We start from the raw sequence: 23,492 nt of genomic DNA on the forward strand, positions 1-23,492 counted from the left end.
TGGTTGTCTTCCTTCTTCACTCCCTCCCTTTAGCCGTTCCTAGCAGCTAGGGGGAGGGGAGCGTAGAGCTACAGTGACTCCTATTTACGTTAGGTTTGTCGCGAGAACACCCAGACGAGCCTTGCGTTTCCGGGAGCTCATTGGTCAGGTTGCTCATTACACCTTAAGTTATTCACCTTAGACCTCAGCTCCTTCATCCAATCAGCTTTCACTGGGCGGAGCCGGTAGTGACGCAGCCGGCTTGGAGCTCGCGGGAAAAGCGCGCGGGCGCGGGGTTTTCAAGCTTCCAGAGGAGGTGAATCTGGGTCGTCATGAGCCTCTGGGTGGACAAGTATCGGCCCACCTCCCTGGGGAGGCTGGATTATCACAAGGAGCAGGCGGCTCAACTGCGGAACCTGGTGAGCGGCCTGCTGGCCTGGCGGGGACCGGCGAGGAAGAGGTCGGCCCGGGGCGGGGGAGGGAGCACCCCTCCATCAGTTCCTCACACCGCCCCCCACCCCGTCTGGGAGATGCTCTAGGGGAGTGGGTGGGTGGGGCGGGGAAAGGTGCAGAGGTAAGGTGGTCCTTGAGGGCTCCTAATCCTGTCCGCGGGAAAAGGGCCGGAGTCTTCGGGGCTGATTGTGACAGGGGGTCAATTCCCTCCTATCTCCCCCCCCTCCCCCGCCCCCCCGCGCAGACGCGAAGAGCAACGACCTTACCTAACCCCCGCCCCCACTTCTGCTTACCGGCCAGACTGATCAGGATCGAAAAGCATTTATTAAGCTCTTACTACGTGCCTGACACTGGTCTGAGGATACAAAGAAAAAACAACCATAATAAAAAAAATAACAAAACTGCTCCTTCGCTCAGAGGGAATTAACATATATGCAAAGATAAACAAAATAAGTGTAGAATAGATGGAAAGTAGTGGTTTTTTTTTCTTGCCTTGCTAGTTTCTTGCCCAAGTTGACACCTTATTTGAAAAGAATTTTTTTTGAGACGTGATCCCCCAAACTTAAAACTGGGACTTTGCTTTCATCGAAATACATTCTGTTTTGTGGGTGGGAAAGCTGAAGGAAAAACTATTAGGTGGTTTCTCAGAGGCAGCTTAGCAAAAGAATTCAGGTTGTTAGTTACTAGGAAATAAATGGTAAAAGTGAAACTGAGTATGTACGTTAACCATGGCACCATGAAAAATGGTGGAGGGGGAATACATGTACTCACATAGGTAATACAAGGCAGAATGTGATAAAAGCCATAAGAAAAATAGGGGGAAAAGTTATGGTTTTCCAGGGGAGGATGAGAACACTTCTGGTTGCAAAGTATCAGTGAATGTGTTAAGCATCCATCATGTGCCGTTTAAACTGGGCAATATTTTGTTAAATAGGGATGGAGGAGGGTGACAGAGCACAAACAGAATAATGTTAATTCATATGTAGTACTTTAGGATTTGTTCAGAGCTTTTCTGGTAACATCCCTGCGCAGTACATAGCGCAAGTATTATTATCTTGATTTTACAAAATAAGAGAAGCAACGTGGAATAGAGGATAGTAACTAATAACAGTATTTATAGAACGGTATTGCAAAATGCTTTACAAATACGATTCATTTAATCCTTTAAACATACCTGGGAGATAGGTGTTATTATCATCCCAGTTGTACAAATGAAGAAACTAAGGAAGGCATAGGTTAAATCACATAGCTAGTGTCTTAAGCCTGGATTTGAATTTGAACTCCTATTCCTGACACCAGGTCCATGGCCTTGTTCACTGTATCACCTACCTTCCTTAGAAGCCTAGAATTTCTGGCTATCTCAATCTGCGTAAATCACTTAACATTTCAATGGTCTCTGCAACTGTAAAATATAAATTAGAGATAAAGCGCTGACCTGATTGTTAAGAGTTTCCTCACTAGACAATTCTGTATATCAGTGAAATTACAGGTCTAGCCCCTGTCCCTAATCTACAGCTGAGGAGACTAAGGCCTTGAAAGATTAAGTGACTTAGTTCCCCTGGGGATCACAACTAACAAACAAACATCTCAGATGAAACAGGGGTCTCCTCATTCCCGAGTTCAGTGTACTTTTCATTGTTTCAAAGTTCTTTCAGAAGAAGGAAAGCATAAAGCTGAAATGTTCCTTTTTGTCTAGCCAGTTGTGGGGACAGAGGCAAGTTGTCCAGTTTGGCTAAAGTATAAATTATATGAGAAAACCTGAAGAGAAGGCTGAAAAGTAGATTGAGGCCATCTTATATAGTACCTTGGACACCAGACTGATGAGTTTGAACTTGACTCTGTTGGCAGTCACTGCAGGATTTTGAACAGGGAAATGACAGAGCTTTGTTTTAGGAAGGTTATTTTGGCAACTGTATGCAAAAATTTATGAGGAAGAAGGAAAAGGAGAGCAGTGGCTCTTGGTTGGGAGCCAGGTTGCATTTTATTTGTTTTTTGCATCCTAAGGATTTTAATCTTGAGAGATTTTCATCCCTCTGAAGCTGGTTGCCCTGTTTCAGGCTATGAAGTCCTACACTTTGTCTCTGAACTATTTGAAATCACTCTTCTGCATTGAGTGGTATACAAGCCAGACTCTTCTCAAAATTCCTGGCCATGTCTGTCCCAAACCCCAAGAGGGTTTGGCTACTTCCTTCTAAGGTTCCTATCTTAATGTTATTAATGAGTCCTTCCTTATTGGTCAGAATTAAGTCCAGAATAACAATAGCCGTCATTGTTTCCTCCATTGTTTCTAAAAAAAAGATAAAATTATCAGCAAAACAAATCAGTAATTTTTGAGCTGCCTTGCTTTTAGTGGAAAGCAACCTCCAGGAAATATGTGAATAGATGATTGTCTTCTATCACAGGTGTGTACACTCACCTCAGATGTCAGCATTGTGGTCTATGTTGTTAATTCATCATCCATTTCTTTCAGATGCCCTAGCAGCCTTTAGTTTACTTCAACCATTATATTGATCTTTTGTTTGCACTCAAATGATCATCATTATATTTAGGAAGGTTATTTTCACATAGGTGAACACTTTTTTGATCTATATAACTTAAATTTCCGTAGCATCTTACTTTTCAATTGCTGCCATGCCTCTGCCACCTAATTTTTCTTGAACATAGTATATTATTCTGTTGCCTTAATCAGGAGTCACATTACACTGGGAGCCCAAACTTATGAATCTATTTAGGGGTTCTTAGGTTTGTGAACTTTTTTGGGTAATATTTTGATAACTATTTTAATGTAATTGGTTTACTTTGTAATTCTATGTATTTTATTTTATCCATTTAAAAACGTTATTCTAAGAAGAGGTCTATAGATTGCAACAGTCTGCCAAAAGGGTCTATGACACAAAAAAGATTAAGAACCCCCGATTTAAAGGAATGGTTCTTTGAGATGGTAACTTAGTGGTTACATTTTTATTTAAAAAAATGCTGCTGTTGCTTAAAACATTTTCAGAACTTCTCTTTTATAATTTCCTTCAGAGCCAGCTTATGAGCCACACAAGAAAATTCATCTTGTTATTTTATAGTTACTTCTTGGTTTTGATCCAAAATAGTAATATTCAGAGGCTCATTCAGCCACTTTATCTACTTCACTTGGCTCTGAGTAATTTTGACTGTGTACAAAACTAACATTTATCTTCAGAGGTAAGAGGTAGACCCAGGCTGAAGGACAGATAACAATGGGAAATAGTTTAAAATGGGCTTAGGAGCTGGTGGGGACCCTAAAAGGCCCTGTGGGAAGCTATGACTGGCTAGGGTGGTTATCTTGGCCCTGTGTTGTTAGAGTTCTGGAAGCATGTTGGATCCATTTCCTGTATCCTATTTGATTCTGCTTAGTAAATACTCCCTTTAGGAGTACATCACAGAAAAGGAGTATCTTGCTCACAAGGAAGGCCTCATGATCATGCCATACGAAGATGATCTGAATGAACTGGAGGTGTTTTAGCCTGGAGGAAGGAGAAGACTTGGGGGTATATGATAGATGTCTTTAAGTATTTAAAATGCTGTTGCAAGGAAGAGGGACTAGATTTGTTCTGCTTGGCTCCAGAGGGCATAAATAGGAGCCAGGGTGGTAAATGGTGGAGCCAGATTTGACTTAATATTAGGAAGATTTAATGACAATTAGCTGATTGGTCTGGAGTTAGTGAGTTTTCTCTTATTAAACGTTTTCAAAGGCACCATAACCAGTTGTCATGCATATTATAGATGACATTGTTTATCACTAATGGGTAGACCAAATGGCTTCTGAGGTCCCTCCCAATTATGATTGTGTTTTACTATCTTTTGAGAGTATTTGATTATCATAGGATCTTAAAAGAAAAAAAAATTTGGAAAGCCTAATTGCATGAAGAGACAAGCATAATTTACTCATACCTGAAAAATATACAACATATTGACTTTAAGTAATGGGATTGATTTTTTCATTCCTTTGGTTCTGTTTATAATATCTTGATTTCTCATAAAGTCACTAGCTTCTACTTGCTCCAATCTAATTTTTAAGGTAGTATTTTCTTCAGTGGTCTTTTGGACCTCCTTTTCCATTTGGCTAATTCTGCCTTTCAAGGCATTCTTCTCCTCATTGGCTTTTTGGAGCTCTTTTGCCATTTGAGTTAGTCTATTTTTTAAGGTGTTATTTTCTTCAGTATTTTTTTGGGTCTCTTTTAGCAAGTCATTAACTTGTTTGTCATGGTTTTCTTGCATCACTCTCATTTCTCTTCCCAATTTTTCCTCTCCTCTAACTTGCTTTTCCAAATCCTTTTTGAGCTCTTCCATAGCCTGAGACCAGTTTATATTTTTCTTGGAGGCTTCTGATGTAGGCTCTTTGACTTTGTTGACTTCTTCTGACTGTATGTTTTGGTCTTCTTTGTCACCAAAGAAAGATTCCAAAGTCTGATTCTGAATCTGGGTCCTGTTTCGATGCCTGGCCATGTTTCCAGCCAACTACTGGACCCTTGAGTTTTTCAAGGGGGTATGACTGCTTGTAGAGAGTACTTTGTCCCAAGCTTGAGGGGCTGCGCTGTTGTTTTCAGAGCTATTTCTACACAGCAAGCTCTGTCACACCAGCACTCCTCCTCCCTCAAGAACTGCCAACCCTGACCCAGACTCAGATCTTAGCAGGCTGTATCTTACCAGGCTCTGCACTCCTGTTCTGATCTGCCACTTAATTCCTCCCACCAGGTGGGCCTGGGGCCAGAAGGAACTGCAGCTCTGTAAGAAGCCTGAGAGTTGTACCACCTCCGCTGCCCCCCAGGGTGGTGTCCGATTGGGAACTCCTTTCACCCAGTCCCCGCAGTTTTTCCCACTAACCTTCTCTGTTTGTGGGCTGAGAAGTCTGGTAACTGCCACAACTCACTGATTCAGGGCGCTAGGGCCTGTTCGCCTGGGCTTCTGGTCTGGTTGGTCTGAGCGCGGCCTACGCTGGGCTCTGCTTTGCTTTGCTCCCAGCATGGTGCAATAGACCTTACCCAGCAACCATCCGGGCTGTCTTGGGCTTGGGCTCTGCTATTTCATGAGTTCTGCAGTTCTAGAATTTGTTCAGAGCCATTTTTTTATAGGTGTTTGGAGGGTCCTGGGGGAGAGCTTTAGGCAAGTCCCTGCTTTCTAGCCACCATCTTGGCTCTGCCTCCAGTTGAGGATTTTAACATGCCACCTACTACACATACCTTTTGTAGTTTGTGGCTGTGATAGTACCATATTACCAACAGCTGTGTTAATTTTTTTAAAAAATAGCTCTTAAGAAAAGCAACAAAAGGAAGAACACTTCAGAAGGAAACATTGCCAGTGCAAGAAAGAGAAGCTTTTTATTAGAATTAGAACATAAAATTTATGTATTCGAATAGCATGACCACAATAATAGTAACTCTAAAATAGGACAAGATGTTGATCTATTTAAATCTACAGTAGAGAGTATCATAAAATATGAAGTCAAAATAAAAGAAAGCAATAAAGAAGCATCAACTTTTTGTGGTTTTCAAACAACTACAAAGAATATATGTATTACAATGATAGAAATGTCTTTTAGTTAGCTATATGGATTGAAGATTGCAGTAAAAAAAATGCATTCCTTTTAGAGCAGACATTCAGATAAAAGCTTCAGGTTTATTTAAAGAGGTGAAATAAAATGGAAACAGCAGCTAAATAATCTGATGTTTTGAAGAAAGTACTCAAAAGTGGATACACTGATCAATAAAGTTTTGATTTTGATGGAACAGAATTATTCTAGAAAAGAATGCCTTCCAAAATTTGTTTCTAAGAAAAAAAAAAACCTCAACCTGGATTTAGAGTATCTAAACATCACCTAATCCTTAAAACCTATTGGGAGGTAATGCTGAAGAGGGTTTTAAATTAAAACCAATACTTGTTTATTGACCTTGAAATCCTTGTGCTCTGAGAGGTTACAACCAGTGATCCACTTCAGTTGTTTGGTAGTCAGATAAGAAAGCGTGGGTGACATGCTCTTTTCAAAGTCTGATCTCTAAGTTGTTTCAGTGCATTTTTTGAAAAATATTGAAAATACCTCAATATCACATTTAAAGCATTTCTAATTTTAGAAAAGACCCCAGGCCAGTCAACTGTTTGGTTCTTTGTGTGGGAATATGAGCATGCAGATTTGAGATGTGGATAAAGCTCTATCTGTTCCTACCAGTGTGTATATGAAGATTGAAAGAAAGAGGAGGCAATTTAGTCTATGCTGCTAGAATATTTCAAATGCTAATACTAATGTTTTTGTCATATTATTGGAGTAGGCTTATATTTAGGTTGTGATATTAAGTATTATTTTTTAGTTTTGAAAATTTTGCTTTTTGTAACTACTTTTTGTAGTAGTTACTTTGTAACAAACTTGAATCAAAAATACATTTTTCTTACCCTTTGCTTTTATGTAAATAGATAAAAAACTTATTTAAAATTTTTTTCAATTGCATATTTCCATTGGGCTAGAACCAAAATATGGTACCATATTTTACACATAATTATAACTTGGAATAGTGTGAATTCAAATAATATGACCACTTCAGGGGATTCATTATTCTCACTGTCACTGTTCTAATTTACCAAAAATTAAACACTGAAGTGATACCTACAAATCTCAGTTCAGTGTATTTTGCTTACTATTTTCAGGGTTGAATCTGGGTGTTGATAAACAATGTTACTATAGAAAATTTTACGAAGTATGACTTTTGGTGCCTGATTTCAAGAATGGTTACAGAAGCAATTTATAGTTACTTTGTTACTTTTAATTAAGTCTTCATGTGGTTGCCTCTGGCAGGTAGTATATTATAGTGGGGAAAGTATCAGTTATAGAATACGAAAAGCTATTTCATCTCTCAAATGAGATAATATATTTAAAGTGCTTTGTGTACTTTAAAATGCTATGTAGCTATTATCTATAAAATTATGGGTTGAATTAAATCATCATGTTAGATTGGGAAAGAGCACTAGAAATATCTAATCTGTCCTCATTTTGCAAAATGAGGAACCTGAATCCTAAAAAAGGTTAAATAACTTATTTAAGGTCACATAACACATAGTTAATGGTAGAGATGAACCTACATATATAACCCAGGTCTTCTGGATTTCAATTTACTGTTCTTTTCAATAAACCATGATGTCTCTCAAACTTCCAAGGTACCTACCAACTCTAATTTTATAAAAAGTTAGTATGTGAGATGCCCTTGAGCATATTTCTTCTCTGAGGTTACACGATAACTGTGTGTAATGACAAATACTACTACAATTGGGATTATATTATTTTGCTTTGTCTTTTCTTTTGGCCTTTTAGTTAGAGCATTTAATCCTTTCCTTCTATTATAGGGGGCTAGGTGGCTCAGTAGATCAAATGGTAGGCCTGCCGTCAGGAAGACCTGAGTTCCAATTGTGCTTCAGGTATTTCCTAGCTGTGGGTATAAAAGCACTTACCTTCTTGTGTTGTTGTGGGATCGAATGAGATGATATTTGTAAAAGTGGTTAGCATAGTACTTGGCACGCAGTAGGCACTCAGTAACTTAATAAATGTTTCTTCTATTTCACCTTAATAGTTTTTTTTTTTCATTGTGGGAAAGTAAGCATAGAATGGGAAGACAGGTCATCTAAAAAAAATCTGGGAATTTTAATGTACTACAACTAATATATGATTCAAAAATATGACATAATAGTCAGAAAAAGTTAATTTGACCTTAAAATGAGTTAATATCAGTGTAGTATGTATTTTTAGAATAAAAGAGAAGGTAGTTGTACTCTGATAAGACTAAATCTGTGTCATTGTATTCAGTTCTCTGTGGCTCAGTTTTAGGAAGGAAATTGGTGATTTGAGGAGCAGAGGAGGTTGACCAGAATAGTGAGAAGACCAATAATGCCATATGAAGATTCCCAAGTTGAAAGAATCCTGGACATTTAGCCTAGAGGGGAAAAAAAGAGAAAAGATTAGGGTGTCTGGTAGAGATACTACTATCTTCAAGCATTGAAAGCTGTTATGTGGAAGGTGGTTTTGAATTGTGTTGTTTGACTTCAGAAGGCAGAACTAGGAACAGTGGGGAGAAATGCAGAGATTTTGATTCTCTATAAGGAAATCCCTTTTAAGTGGTTACAAATTTCTTCTAGAAGGCCTTGCAGTATTTTGGGGTTTGATGCAACATAACACAATATTATCTGCAAACACAATCATCAGGAGGAAATGACTATCCTTAGGAAACCCCTCCTTGACTTGAATTCTTTGCTGGATCTCTTCCATTACACTAGTAAATACCTTTGGAAAGCATATAATCTGTCTGTTTTATATCTTGCTTGATATTTATGATCAGAGGATAATTGAATAAGGTTATCTGTGATGTATCTTTCAAGGAATCTTAAATGGTTTGATATATGGGTGCAAAATACCTTGTTGAAAGTCTTTAGGATGGTGTTTTGATGTATTCAGTCAAATGCTTATTTTATATTCAACAAACAAGCACAGTGGGAACTTTTATTTGTTGCCTCTTTTAGTCAGTTTCAGGAGGCCATGGAATACTGCTTGAAAAAGCCTGTTTATTTCCCCATTGGAAAAACAAGTGAATGAAGATTGTTTGTTGTTCATATTAAGGCATGAAGTTCGACATTCTGTAGAATTTGTCCATCAGTATGTGTGGGTACATGTGTACACATGTACATTTGTGTGTGTATATGCATACACACGTGTACGCACATTATACATACTGCAACCTCTATTCAGCAGTGTGATGCGATAGTCAGAAAAGTGACCGTGGAGTGTGAGCATGTGTGTTCATGCATGTGTGCATTTGTGAATACATATGTATATGTATATATCTGGAACAGACAGTGAAAATGGACAATGAGTTGGGCTCAAAATTAAACAGGAACAGAGCAGGCTGTATTAAAATCGCAAAACTCCTTTAATGACTCCATGCTTCTCCCTTAGACAAAGGTCCATCTTTTTTAATACTAGTATTCTACCAGTGCTATTATATAGCTTTTGGACAAAGAACACAATAGTCTTTAAAGAACTGAAGATGAATATCATGTAGAGGGACAATTCACAGGCAGGTGTGTGATGGTTGTAGATTGGCAGTCATATATGCCAAATAAGGAAATTTGAAGAAGAATTTCCTTGATAAAGGATCAGGATCAGGGTAATATATGATAGGAATTGAAGATGGTGAAGGTGAGGGTTGATAAAGTGGACAGTCGGTCAAGTGCTCCACTCATATGCTCATAGTCTCAGAAGAAAGAAGGTAAAGTCCTGTAACATGGTAGGTAGAGCCCCTCTGGTGAACTTAAGGGAAGACATGAAGGAAGAGCCATACAGAATGAACAGGCATGGCTAGGCTGTGATGTCTAAATTTATTGGAGTGTAAGGAAAAAAAAACTTCATGGAACTAGCTATTATAGGAGTTAATGACTACCATATCACAAATCTTCCATTAGAGCTTGGATACATATGCATTGGGGATCTTGTAGGTAGAACTTTTTGTGGGGGTATAATTTGAAGTAGAGATTTTATAAAGTCCCTTCCAATTTAAGATTCTATGATTCTTATGATTAGACTGAGGTTTCACATTCCTTTCTGGAAGTTTATATTTTGCAGTTGCATTTTCAGGAATAGCTTATTATTAATAAATTCTCCATATTAATCGAAAATCAGTTTTACAGGGAACAAATGTGTAACTTTCCCCACAAGGAAATATGTCAGAAATCATTATTGTTTTGCTTTTTTCCAGGTACAATGCGGGGATTTCCCTCATCTCTTAGTGTATGGACCATCGGGTGCTGGGAAAAAGACAAGAATTATGTGTCTCCTGAGGGAACTATATGGAGCTGGAGTGGAAAAGCTAAGGATTGAACATCAGACCATCACAGTAAGCTCTTTTATATCTCAGAATCTTTATGTATTTGTAGATAGAAGTTTACTTAGCATCCCAGGTCTTAGAACTGGAAAGCACTGTAAAGGTCATCCAACCCTCACATTTTGCAGATAAGGAAATTGAAGCTCAGAAAGGTTAAAGGATTTTCCCAAGGTCATGCAACTATAAGTGTCAGGATTTGAATCCAAGTCCTCTGTCTCCAAATCCACTGCTCTTTCCATTTCATTGCCTTTATATGTATGTCACATCCAGGTATGATGTATCAGAGAGATGTGTGTACCTTAGTTTCTTTATTTGTAAAAGTTAAAGTTATAACTTCCTCCCACTGGTGCTTAAGTCATTATTTTGAGTGAGTATGTGTGTGTCTTAACTGATAAAAGTGCTCAATAAACATTTGTTAAACCCCTATTATATACAAGGTACTGTGGTAGACATTATTCAAGGTACTGCATTTGTTAAGGAGAAGTAAAAGCTCAGGTAAGATGTAGCCCTTGCCTTCTGAGAGCTTACAGTCTAGTAGAGGTATAAGAAACCAATCCAGATTGAACTCTAATACACTTTAGAAGCAGTTAATTGGTGACTTGGAGTGAGGAAGACCTGAGTTCAAATCCTGACTTTGATTACTTACCAACTGTGACCCTGGGCAAGTCACTTAACCTGTGTTAACCTGCCTTTAGTTTCCTCACCTCTAAAATGGGGATTATAATACTGCTCCCCTCATAGGGTTGTGGTGAGGATAAAATGAAATAGCATTTGTAAAATGCTTTGTAAACCTTAAAATGCTATATAAATACTATGTTATATCATAGAATATTGTATATCATTGCTATAAGACAGAATGATAGAATTTAGGGCTGAAAAGAACTTTAAAGATCTTATATTTCTGTCATTAGGGTCTTATAATTAAGTAGGAGAGATATATACAGATAAAATTAATAAACACTAAAGTATAAGTTTATAAGAGTTGAACAAAGTGCTATGAAGAGTTCAGAAAAATTACTTAGGAATAGAGGTTATCAAGAAAGGCTTCATAGGAGAAGATACCACTTGATGTTCTTAATATATATAGCATTTTATTTAGGTCATTGAGAAATGAAAACACTGTTGCTAGTCATGAAGTGTGTGTGTGTGTGTGTGTGTGTGTGTGTGTGTGTGTGTGTGTGTGTGTGTTACCATTGCAAAAGACAAAAGCAACTCTCTTCCCATCCTCAAGAGTAGTTTACATTCTATCAGAGGATAAAACATGTACACATATGCCTAAGTAAAGCATATATATGAAATAATATTTTTGGAAGAAAGGTGATTAAAACTTTTTGGGAGTTCTTGAGGAAAAACTTCATGTAGGAGATGGCATTTGAGCTAAGCTTTGAAGGCACCTTACACAGCCTAAGAGATCAGGTGAGGAGGGGAGGGCATTTCATGGCAGAGCAGCCTGTAGGAAACTGTAGAGACATTTCTCCACTTCTTCACTACCTACCTCTCAGTTTCCTTGAAATGTGGCTTTCAACACTACCACTCTTCTGAAACTTCTTTACTAAAGTGATCTATTGCCAGTGATTTATTTCTTAACTGCTAAATCTGATGGCTTTTTTCCTGTCTTTATTTTCCTTGACTTGAGCAGACTTTGACACTCTCAAGTACAGTTTTCCTTTGGGAAACTTCTCTTTGCTTGAGATGTTATGTCCTGGCTCTTTGACTGACATTACTGGTCCCTCTTAATCTCATTTGCCTGGTCCTTATCCATTTCCCATCACCTTGTTATGGGTCATCCCCAAGATTTTGTTCTGGGTTCTCTTATCTTTTTTCTGTTATGTTTTCTCTCAGGAGAAGTTCCCATGAATTATCCATAATCTTTACACAAGTGACTTCTAAATCTATATATCTAGCCCTGAGTTCATCATCAGCTAGATCTCTGCTAGACATTGTTAAGGCTCAGTTAGATGCCATCTTCTTTATGGAGCCTTCCCTAATTCTCTCAGTTGTTAAAAACCTAGTTTTAATTCTTGCTAGTAAGACATGTAATTGCTTTGTGATTACCTCTCTATAATCAACAATTTCTCCATCTGTAGAATGAGAACAATAGTAGCACTTCCCCTCCATGGTGGTTGTTAGGATTAAGTGAAATAATAGAAAGTTCTTCGCAACCCTTTACTCCTGATGATATAAATGGCAGTTATTTTATTATCCTTCATCTGTATAAATATTAACCACCATGTGAATAAGAAGCTGCCTATTACATGTCCAAAATGGTCATCCACCCTTTGCTTGAAAACCTCTGGCGAGTAATGCCCAACTGCATGTTTATACGGCTCTAGTTATAAGGAAATTTTTCCTTACAATGGGCTGAAATCTGCTATTGCAAAGTCACTTATTCTCTCCTTTTTGTCCTGGGCCCAAACAATCAAATCCAATCCGTCCTCTACCTCAAATGCCTACAAATAGTTATCATGCCCCTTTGGCTAAATATCACAAGTTCTTAAAGAACCTCAGAGTTGAGAGTGACCTCAGTGACCATCTAGTCCAACTCATAAATGAAAAAGAATCATCTCTATAACATATCCTGTATATATGCACACACACATATGTGCATACACACACGTATACATGTGTATATATCTGCGTGTATGTATATGTATGTGTGTACTATATATATGTGTACATATATGTGTGTGTGTATATATATGTATATATAAAAACATATCTAATTATCCAATATGTAACATATTCATAGGTCGTCGAGCCTCTTGAAGATCTCTAGTGAAGGGAATTCACTACCTCCTGAGGCATTACATCTTCAAGGAGATCTGATTGTTAGGGAAGTTATCTATAACTTAGTCTTCATACACACACATATGTGTATATGTACATACACTTGTATAATTGAGGCTTGATATATTTATATCAAGGCTATGGAAGGTAAATGTGTGTGCCTAAATTTGTATCTTTGTACCTACTACCCATGGCTTCTAATTTGTCCTGGAACCAAACTGAAGAACTCTAAATCTGTTTTATAGGTTAAAGACAGCTATCATTTATCATGGAACACATTAAACTTAAGTATACTTTTATTAGGACAGAGTATAGTAGTACTATCACTTCATATACAATTATGTTTCCTTTAACGTAGCCTAAGAGCACAGGCACTATTTTGGCTGTTTCTGTCTCATTGTTGGAGCAGTTAGGTGGCTCAGTGGAGAGAGTGTTGGGCCTGGAGTCAGGAAGATTCATCTTCTTGAGTTCAAATCTGGCCTCAGACACTTGCTAACTGTGTGACCTTGGGCAAGTCATTTAACCCTGTTTGCTTCAGTTTCCTCATGTGTAAAATGAGCTGGAGAAGGTAAACCACTCCAGTATCTTTGCCAAGAAAATCCCAAATGGGGTCACACACACCTCAACAGCAACAACATCTTACTGTTGACTCCTGTTAGGCTTACATTCAGTAAATCAGTAAACATTTAAGTGCCTGCTATGTGTTGGAGGTAAATAAGAGAGAGAGTCCCTGCCCTTCAAGGAGCTTACCATCTAATGAGGGAAGACAACATGTAAAAGATTCCTGTAGTCAAAACCAAGCAGAGCAGCTGATGAGAAATGAAGTTAGCTGGAAAAGTCTGAAGCCTTTATGGAGGAAGGCCTTGGGAGGGTTTCATTGCTCAGCCTTCCAGCTCTCTAAGCAGAGGGGAGAGGGAACTGAGGGAACTGATTAGAAGGTGTCTCCCAGATGATGAGATTTCAGGTGATGAGTTTATCCTGGGGGAGTTATGATGTTTATGGAGTCCTCCTTGAAACCCACTGGAATAGCTGATGGTTAAATGAAATCCGCCAAAACTTTGAGATCATTTTCAAATAAACTGCCAGCCAGCCTCAACTCATCTTGCATGTGTGAAGTTACTTTTTCAAGCCCAAGTATAGAATTATACATTCATCCAAACCACCTTTCCTGTTATTGAGTACTTGAATTGAACTGATTGAAGCATATGAAAGCAGTAATAATATACTAATCCTGGCCCTTTATTTTCTCATAACAACTCTATAAAGTTGGTAGAGTACATGTTGATTAAATATATATTTGGAATGGATTGGGTTAGCTACTCCTAAACTGAGTCTTTTACATCGTAAAAGTGATACTAGGGAATAATTCCTTGTCCTTAATCTAAAAATTAACCTGTGAAATGTATTTAGTATATATATTTTTTTCTACGCAGACCCCATCTAAGAAGAAAATTGAAATCAGCACAATTGCAAGTAATTACCATCTTGAAGTCAACCCTAGGTAAGTTATTAATAAATGACCACTCATTCGTAACATTATTTGCTAAATGGTTTGATTTGTAAATCAGTTAGTACCTTCTGCATTCTCTCACTGCTTTCAAAGGCAGGTTTTTTTTTAAAGACATAATGTATGCAACTTGAAGTACAAGCGACCATGAATAGATTAATGTCATTTAATGAATATTACTGATATATTACATGATACAAATAAACATTTAGCTTTCCTTGCACTGGGCAAAGTGCTGTGTAGAGCATTCATCATATGGTAAGCTCTAAAATAGTTTTTGTATTAAATCAAATTATCTGTGTTTGGACATTTGACTAGAGAACTCTGTTTAAAGTTTGAAATACAGCTTGTGGGAATATATAAAATCTGAAATTGAATTAGTGAACAAGTTCATTTTCACTTCCCTCCTCCAATCTATTTTAGGGAATAGAAATTTCCATATAAGTAGAATTAAATTGATCAATATTTGAATATTTGCTGTATGTTTGGAGTGGTATTCAATGCTGTAGAGTAAGTGTTCTTAACCGTTTTTTGTGTCATGGCTTTCTTGGCAATCTGGTGAAGCCTAGGGACCTTTCTCATAATAGTGTTTCTAAATCCATAAATTAAAATACAGAGGATTACAAAGGAAACCAATTCTATTGAAATAAAATTATCAAAATATTAAAAAAGACAAATTCATAGGCCTCAGGTTAAACATTCCTGAAGAGGATAGAAAAATCTAAGGTCTATTTTGTGCTGTTACCTAGCTTACAATATTTTGGAGTGAATATTTAGGTGCTAAACTGTATATTCCTGACTACATGAAGTACAAAAGGCGTTCTACAAAAACATAGGTTATTGTGGTCTGGAGGCAAGGGAATGTTTGAAGCTAGACCTGATAGTTGGGTAACATTCAGATAGTCATAAGAGGAGGAGGAAAAGCATTCTAAACAGGAAGGACGGCACTGGCAGATGAGCAGGTGGCAATGACCATGGCTCATGAAAGGAAAATGAGAGTAAAGGTCTGATTGGAATAGAAGTTGAGACATTCATAATTAACTCAATGATAATAATTATAAGTAATAGAAAAAATGGTTAACACTAAGACACTGATAATTAGCTTGATAAGTTAACCTAATCTCTATCCCCTTTCAGTGATGGAAACATGAATGAAAGTCGACCATTCAGCCCTTATCAAGATGGTCAAAAGGATCAAAAATATATTACAAAGATTGATTAAAAGAGCTAGAGATGATTAGGTTTGAGAAGATACACTATCTTCCATTATTGAAAAGACCCAAGCACTACCTTTTACGTGAAGACTTTCTTGATTCCCCCAACAGCTTGTGCACTCCCTTCCCATTTTACATATAATTTTTACAAATTCTATATATTTTACACATATATACACAGTCTCCACTGTTAGAATGTAAGCTCTTTGGTGGCTGAGAAAGGTTCACTTTTGTCTTTGTGTCCCCAGATCTTAAAAAGTGTTTGTTGGTTGATTGATTTTGATCCTAGGTAGTTCTTCTAACTTCTCTACATATCTGTCTTAGGTATAAAATAAGTATTCATTCAGCAAACATTTTTTAAGCTCCTACTATGTGCAATACTCTACATTAGCTGCTAGAGTAGAGACAAAGATCATAAAGTAGGGTTCCTGCTTTTAAATACTTTTAAGTTAGTAGGCAGAGAATAATAGTGCCTTCTATACCTACTTAAATAGCTTATTATAAGTATCAAATGAGATGATATCTGTGTCAGCACTTTAAAAATTGGATTACTATAGAAATGGGGTATATGGGGTATTTAGGGAGGAACACTTCTGGTATAAGGGCTTACAGAACCCTTTTCAGAACTGCTTTTCCACCTTTGGTGTCTACCTGGCACTCAACTCTCACCTTGTGGTTCCAAGAAGCTATGTCATGTTTCTTACCAAGTTCCTATCAATGTAAGTCCACACTTCACTGTAGATACAGAATATATCAGTAGGAAAGTGTGACTTAGGTTTATATGTGTATTGTGTTGTGTTTTATTATTTATGCATTTGGTTTAACATATTAGTATCTATAATATCATATTTCGGTTTTATTGTTAAATAAAAGGGTATGTTTAAAATCTAAAAAAAAAAAGGAGCTATAGCATGTGTAGCAGCCACACCCTGGTGGACCATCACAGCAGATAGGCTAAACCAGTTTGAGGGTAACTGATGAGCCTTAAATCTGTCGGAAAGATAGGGGGATATCTGCCCGAAGCATGTGAAGACTTCCTACTATGGAATGGGCAGATGAGAACAGTTTGTTCCAATGACCATGAAGGTGCCTAAAGCAGATACTGTGGAGCACTTAGAGCTTGGTCAGGACACCGGGATCCAATGTATCCTGAGCCTTCACCAGTCATCTTGACTTTTGTCTTGCCAGTGGACTTCAATGACTCTCAAAACAAGAGACTGATGACTTCATGCAACTTTGCCTCTCTTAAATGTAATTCACAGAGGAGTTAAGACTTCACCCATGATGTCATTGGTCCTCTTTAGAAATGAACAAGGGACAGCTAGGTGGTGCAGCAAATAGAGCACCAGCCCTGGAGTTAGGAGGACCTGAGTTCAAATCAGGTCTCAGACATTTGACATTTAGTAGCTGTGTGACTTTAGGCAAGTCGCTTAACCCCAATTGCCTTGCCTTCCCGCACTCCAAAAAAAAAAAAAATGAAGAAAAGCAACAACAGCTATACAAATAACAAGAGACATTTACATTTTTTGTTTACTTTGTAATCTATATGAAATATGAATATAGTAGTATTTGTATGGAATTTATAAATAGGCATATAATTTTATTCTTGGATATGAAAAAGTAATTTCACACATGAAAAATGAGTTGGAGCTAGTTTGGGTGTAAGATTTAGATAAGAAAAGAGGTTTGCTTTCCAGACAGTAAGAGGAAAGGCATGGAAACAGGAATGGTCCTGTGCTTGGAGAACAGTGCTCTGCCATGTGACTGCCTCATAGGTAAAAGAGCATCAGAATGAAATTATTTTTGTGTTTTAGTAACTCATTTCCCTTGAATGGAATCCAAGATAGCTCTACTTCATACCAAATTGTGCTTTATATAGGTTAGACAATAAAATAGACAATATATGTTTGTTTAATTCCTGTTATGTACCAGGCACAGTGCTAGGACTGAGGTGTGTGTGTGTGTGTGTGTGTGTGTGTGTGTGTGTGTGTGTGTGTGAAAAATTCTTATCAACATAGTGCTTTTAAAATAATTAGTAACATCAGAAAAGGGAAAAACAATTGCTAGGAAAAAAATTATACATCTAAGTTTTTAAAGTTAATAAAAATAGCTACCTTGATTATTTTTATAGATGAAGAAAAATAAAAAGTATGTGTAGTTCAGAGTGGTGACTAATCAAAAAATCATTTATATTTGTTCATGAATATAATTTACTGACTCCTTAATGCTTCTACTTTTCTTTTTTTTTTTTTTTTTTGCTTCTACTTTTCTGAGAATACATTTATAAATACAGCACATGTTAGAATTTACAACAGATTAAGTTCCTGGAAAATGGAATGGTGCAAATTGAATCTCATCTTCCTGCAGAAACATTGGTATGTTCTGGATGATGAGTCTGGTGCCCATCTTTTTATAGAAATGACTAAAAGCAATCTCTTTAGTATTTTCAGTCAGATGTCATTGCTGTACATCTATTTTCTATACCAGTGGTCTCCAAACTCTTAATCTCATGCCTTTTTTAGTAAAAAACATTTTTGTGCACACACTGTATGTGCATGTGTGTGTATGTATGTATATATGTACATATGTATTTATTAAGGCCATATATACATTACTATATTCATATTATATGTTACAAAACAAAAAAATGATTCAGATAAAGATTAAGTATTTTCAGCTTTTTAATGGTCTAAAAAACCTTGCTCTCACTAAAACATACTATTTTTGGTGAGAGAATATGATTGAACATGAAAGCCTTGTTAACACTTATACAGCGATTTGAAGGTTTGATTCTAAGTTCAGTTTATTTCAGTAATTGGTTTTAATGACTGTCATTATTGGAAAAGATACCTCACAAAGATAGATAGATCCAAATGGAAAATGTGTATCATGGCTGACTCTTACTAAATCATGATACTCATTTTCAATCTGTACATTAATTATGCAAAGGTTTTTTGTTGTTGAAAATTCCCCTAGTAAATTTCCATGTTCCCTGATGTCAATCATTTGTTCTTACAAATTAACCAAAAGTTATTGCAGTTTTATATTTTCAAGAAATGTTTCAAACTCCCAGAGACCATTTAGAAGATTTTTAATCATGCTAAATCTATTTCTGTTTGTGTGCAGATGAGTTTATTTTTTGGTTTTGGTTTTTTTGTTTGTTTGTTTGTTTTATGCGTGACATTGTTTTCAGCAACAAAAACATTTTTAAACATCTTGCTAATGGTGATTTCAATTTCTCATTAGCCCAAGTCTCAAAGCTTAGTATGTACTTAGAGTAAAGTTCATCTTTAGCAATTTGGTGGTAAATCCTTATTTAAAATAATCATGATAATTTTTCGAGTTTGAGGGTTTTTTGGTCAGATCTGATTAGTCATTGTTTGTTCTTTATAATATGGCTGATTGGTGTGTGCCGTTAGTATAGATATTGAAATGTTAGCTCAGTCTTTTTTCTTTTGTTATTCTTTGATTGTACCCTCATTATTAGTATATTCTTCAACCCATATTTTCTTAGCAGGAATCCTTTTAAGCCTCTTGTCCATTTTGTCAAGGATAAGGTAGTTAAACTTGAAACATCTGTTAATCCACTTAACTATTCACAAATAAATTGTAATATAATATTCTAAAATGAATGAGTGTGGGTATAACTGTCAAGTCATCTGCATTGTTGAACTCTTATTTTTCTCTCAGGATACCTCATTTGCTATACGTGACGTGACCATTTGACATACAGACTGAGTGATGGCAGCAGTGTTAATCTACATATTAAATATTAATAAAGCTTACTTTCTCACTTTTTAAAAGAAGAAATAAATATAAGTGAAAATTCTAACATTTTCTTCAGCATTTCAGTGGTTGTGACATATACCCCATGTTAGAAACTAATACTCTGTGTTTACAGAAGTGAGGAAGGGCTAAGGAGGAAATCTTAATAATTTTGTCAAATTAACCAATTAGAAATTATTGTTACATTATCCTTTCAACGTGTTTTTGTTTTATGTAGTGATGCTGGAAATAGTGACCGGGTAGTAATTCAGGAACTCTTGAAAACAGTGGCACAATCACAGCAACTTGAGACAAGCACCCAAAGAGAATTTAAAGGTACATAAAAATGAAGATAATATTAAAAAATAACACCCCTCCCCCAAACCAACCATGGGAGGGAGAAAAAGTATTATTCAAAACTAAAGAAGAATATTGTATATGCAAGATAAAATGTCCTGGGAAATTTAATGAAGTTGAGGACAATTTTTAAAACATTCATTTATTTGTGTTTTGTTATTTTTAGGCTTTTTTGCTAGGGACTGGTTGAAAAACAATGAAGAGGAATATAATAATAACTGGCAGCTAACATATAGTACCTTAAATTTTACAAAGAATTCTATATATGGTATCTTGCTTCATAATATCTTATTAGTTTCAAATAAAGCACAAATACTGTCCTGTGTTCTACCTAAGTTCTAACTCAAATACATGCATTATTTATATTTTAAAATAACTTTTGCTATACTTTTGCTTTGGCTTATTGTTTGCCTTATGTACATTCACACTCTATGCATGCTCCTCAGGTACTATCTTTGTTGTTTGTCTCTGGTCTCTTCTGTGAGAATATGAGAAAATGCTGTTTATAACCAAAGTCAGCAAATGTTTTTTGATAGTATGCCAACACATGAAAACGTGATGTCATTAATCATGGGAAATGCTTAACCAGAACCCTAAGCAAAGTCAAAACTAGGACAGGGTGAATGGGTCTTTATCCTGGAGCATCAGTGCAGAGCAGAGATGGGGCAGTATCCTTCTGCAGCAGTTGCTGATGGCTTTGTAGTGCAGCCATACCTGAGCACACTCCCATCTTATCTCCAGGATCCTGTTGCCATAGTGCTCCTCTTCTAGAGTTCATATTCCATGAGGAAAGTGAGCTCTTCTGTTGGCATGGCTTCACCTGTGATTGCGCTCTTTCCTGGTCTTTTCATTCTCCCCTCAAACCCTCCCAGTTCATCTTGACTGCTATTGCTCCTGTCCTTTATCTCCTATCAACAAAGTTTCTGATTACTGTTAAGTTAATTTGGTTGTTGATTGAGCCCTTCTGATATTGTTTTGTCTTTTTAGCATATTATTAATAATTGTACATTATTAAAAATAAAGGAAATCCTATTTTCTTTCATGCTATTTTTTTAAAAAAAATGTTTGCCCTTTAAGTAAAATGTTGCACTTCTCAATTCAGATCCCAGATGGAACTGCCTTTAAAAAAATTACTATTGGTCAGTAATGGAGACTTTCCTTTGGTGGGGAGGAGAGGGCAGAGTTCAACTATTTATCAGGTTGGGGGGGAAAAATGAAGCCTAGTTTAAAATAAAGCCCTCCCATTAAAATCACGCATTCAAATGTTGGTTTGCTTAAAGAGCCAGATTTAGGGTCAATAAGACCTGAGTCTAAATCCTGTCTTGTGAAGTTACTAGCTGTCTGATCCTGGGCAAGCTAGTTAACTCTCTGAGTCTGTTTCTTTGTTTTTAAAATAGAGATGATAATAATAGTTTCTACCTCACAGGGTTATGTGGGTAAAATGAGATAGTATGTGACATGATATGTGAGATAGAATGAGATATGTAAAGTGCTTTGTAAACTGTCAAACACTACGTAAATTTTAGGTATTATTAAACTGGTTAATTGGGAGAAATAAGTGCTTTGGTTCTAAGTGGACTGATGAGAAAATGAGTGGAGCTTTGCAAATCTATCAGTACTACTAGAAAAATTACTCAGAACACTGAGAGGTCAGTAGTGTTAGAGGTGCCATGCACTAATAAAGAACAGTGGACCATAAGTCAGAAGTCCCCACTGTACATTTTGTCACTGATGTGTAACCCTGGACAAGTCTCTTTATCCTTGAGGCCATTTCCTTGCTGTAAAATGGGAATGGGAATGGATATTTGCCTACCCCATAAGGATGTTGTGAGGATCAAAGATGTATGATAAGAATGTTTCCATTTACAGAGTAGAAAAAGCATACAAACCTAAGTTGGCTTTTTATTAACTATGGGAAATGGGTGAAGGAAGTATTTATTGCTGTTGTAAATCATGGAGGAAATTTGCTTTTGCTGTTGGAAGTAGAGCTGTATGTATTCAATATATTTTCTATTCTCATCCTGGCATTTTTCCTTTTAAAATTAGATTAGCTTTGCTGGTATTAGAAAATAAGGACATTTCAGAGAAATCTTAAGATACATTAGTGGTAAGAATTAAGTGGTAGCAATATGTTAGAAGTAATAGGAGATTAGATTAAAATAATTAAAGTGCCTTCTGTGTACCAAGATAAGCATAAGAATAATACATTTTAATAGGAAGAATTTTATTTGATTTACTGCTTTTTATGTCTTTGAAATAAATGTTATCATTCATGGTTGTCATGCAGATGGTGGTATAAATGAAAAATCTAGAATTAAATATCCTGATGTACTTATAATTTCTTATCACAACACAAGAAGATAAGTACCATGATGGGTTAAAACAGTAATACATTTTACCACATAATTTTTCTTTTTGATGTCTAAGTTCTTTTTTTTTTTTAGTAGAATAGTAAAATTACTTTTTTTTCGTAACAGAATTAAAAGCAAGAAGGGACCATAGAAATTATTTAGTCTACACCTCCCACCCTTTTTCTTAGAGATGAGTACATTGAGGCCTAGAGATGTTAAATGAATTAAGGCCACAGAGCTGAATCCAGAATACAGGCCTCTCTTAACTCAGTGACAAAAGCCTTTTCCCCCATAAAAGTATAATGTCTGCTTTTGTAGTATCTTAGAGTAATAGTTAGTTCTTTATCTTAATCATTATGGAAAGTGGAACATACCTTTCTGCCAACCACTGCACCTACAAAAATTTATTTTTTGACCTTTGGTAGAGAAGGGGAAATCACACCAAGACTTTTTCTTTGAGTTAATTCGTTTTAATGATGTTTTGCTTTTTTAATACGTGTTTCAGTGGTTTTACTGACCGAAGTTGACAAACTTACCAAAGATGCTCAGCATGCCTTACGTAGAACTATGGAAAAATATATGTCTACTTGCAGATTAATACTGTGTTGTAATTCTACATCAAAAGTAATACCACCTATTCGGAGTAGGTGCCTTGCAGTTCGTGTTCCTGCTCCCAGCATTGAAGATGTAAGTTAAGTTGGAATATAAATTTTTTTTGAAAGGTTTAAAGAGTGCAATTTGTTCATTTGTAATATTCTTTTTTGCCACATCATACATGAATACTACTTAAAGTGTAATTTTACTAAAAACTTAGTAAAAGTCTAAATGCTTACCACCTTTTTTCCCTACCTTTTATTTTACCTTGGAAGACCCTCTAACTACAAAGCCATTGGATAGTATAAACATTTTTGTTCTAACTTATGCATTAGTCCTATTCATGCTACTTAGGTAGTCTAAGCTGTAGTGGATAATAAATTTAGAGACTGGGCTTCAGTAATTTAGTGTTTATCTTTTGCACATATGTCTTCTGAAGTCAGTTAAAGCTGTCTGTAGAGCAGTCAGACAGTACAAAGAAGGACCGTTGGAATGCTGAAGAGATTTCAGTCTCTAGTTGTATGTGGAAAAGTGAATCTAAAATAAAAATCCTCTTAGGTTTCCCCTCCTTTCCTCCCCCAGTATTACTCTTGTATAATTA

General features: G+C 36.4%; 1 protein-coding gene across 1 annotated transcript in view; it reads left to right on the forward strand.

Moving 5' to 3' along the window:
• Window positions 1–226: 226 nt before the first annotated feature.
• RFC3 (replication factor C subunit 3) overlaps window positions 227–23,492 on the forward strand; it is a 37,654-nt gene continuing 14,388 nt past the window's right edge. The window contains exons 1-5 of the mRNA XM_036742546.1: window positions 227–398; window positions 10,191–10,328; window positions 14,537–14,604; window positions 19,828–19,925; window positions 22,803–22,984. Of these exons, the coding sequence (XP_036598441.1) occupies window positions 312–398; window positions 10,191–10,328; window positions 14,537–14,604; window positions 19,828–19,925; window positions 22,803–22,984 (573 nt within the window). The 5' untranslated portion in view covers window positions 227–311. The remainder of the gene's footprint in view (window positions 399–10,190; window positions 10,329–14,536; window positions 14,605–19,827; window positions 19,926–22,802; window positions 22,985–23,492) is intronic.

This window comes from Trichosurus vulpecula, chromosome 2, assembly GCF_011100635.1.
Source record: "Trichosurus vulpecula isolate mTriVul1 chromosome 2, mTriVul1.pri, whole genome shotgun sequence".
NCBI lineage: Eukaryota > Metazoa > Chordata > Mammalia > Diprotodontia > Phalangeridae > Trichosurus > Trichosurus vulpecula.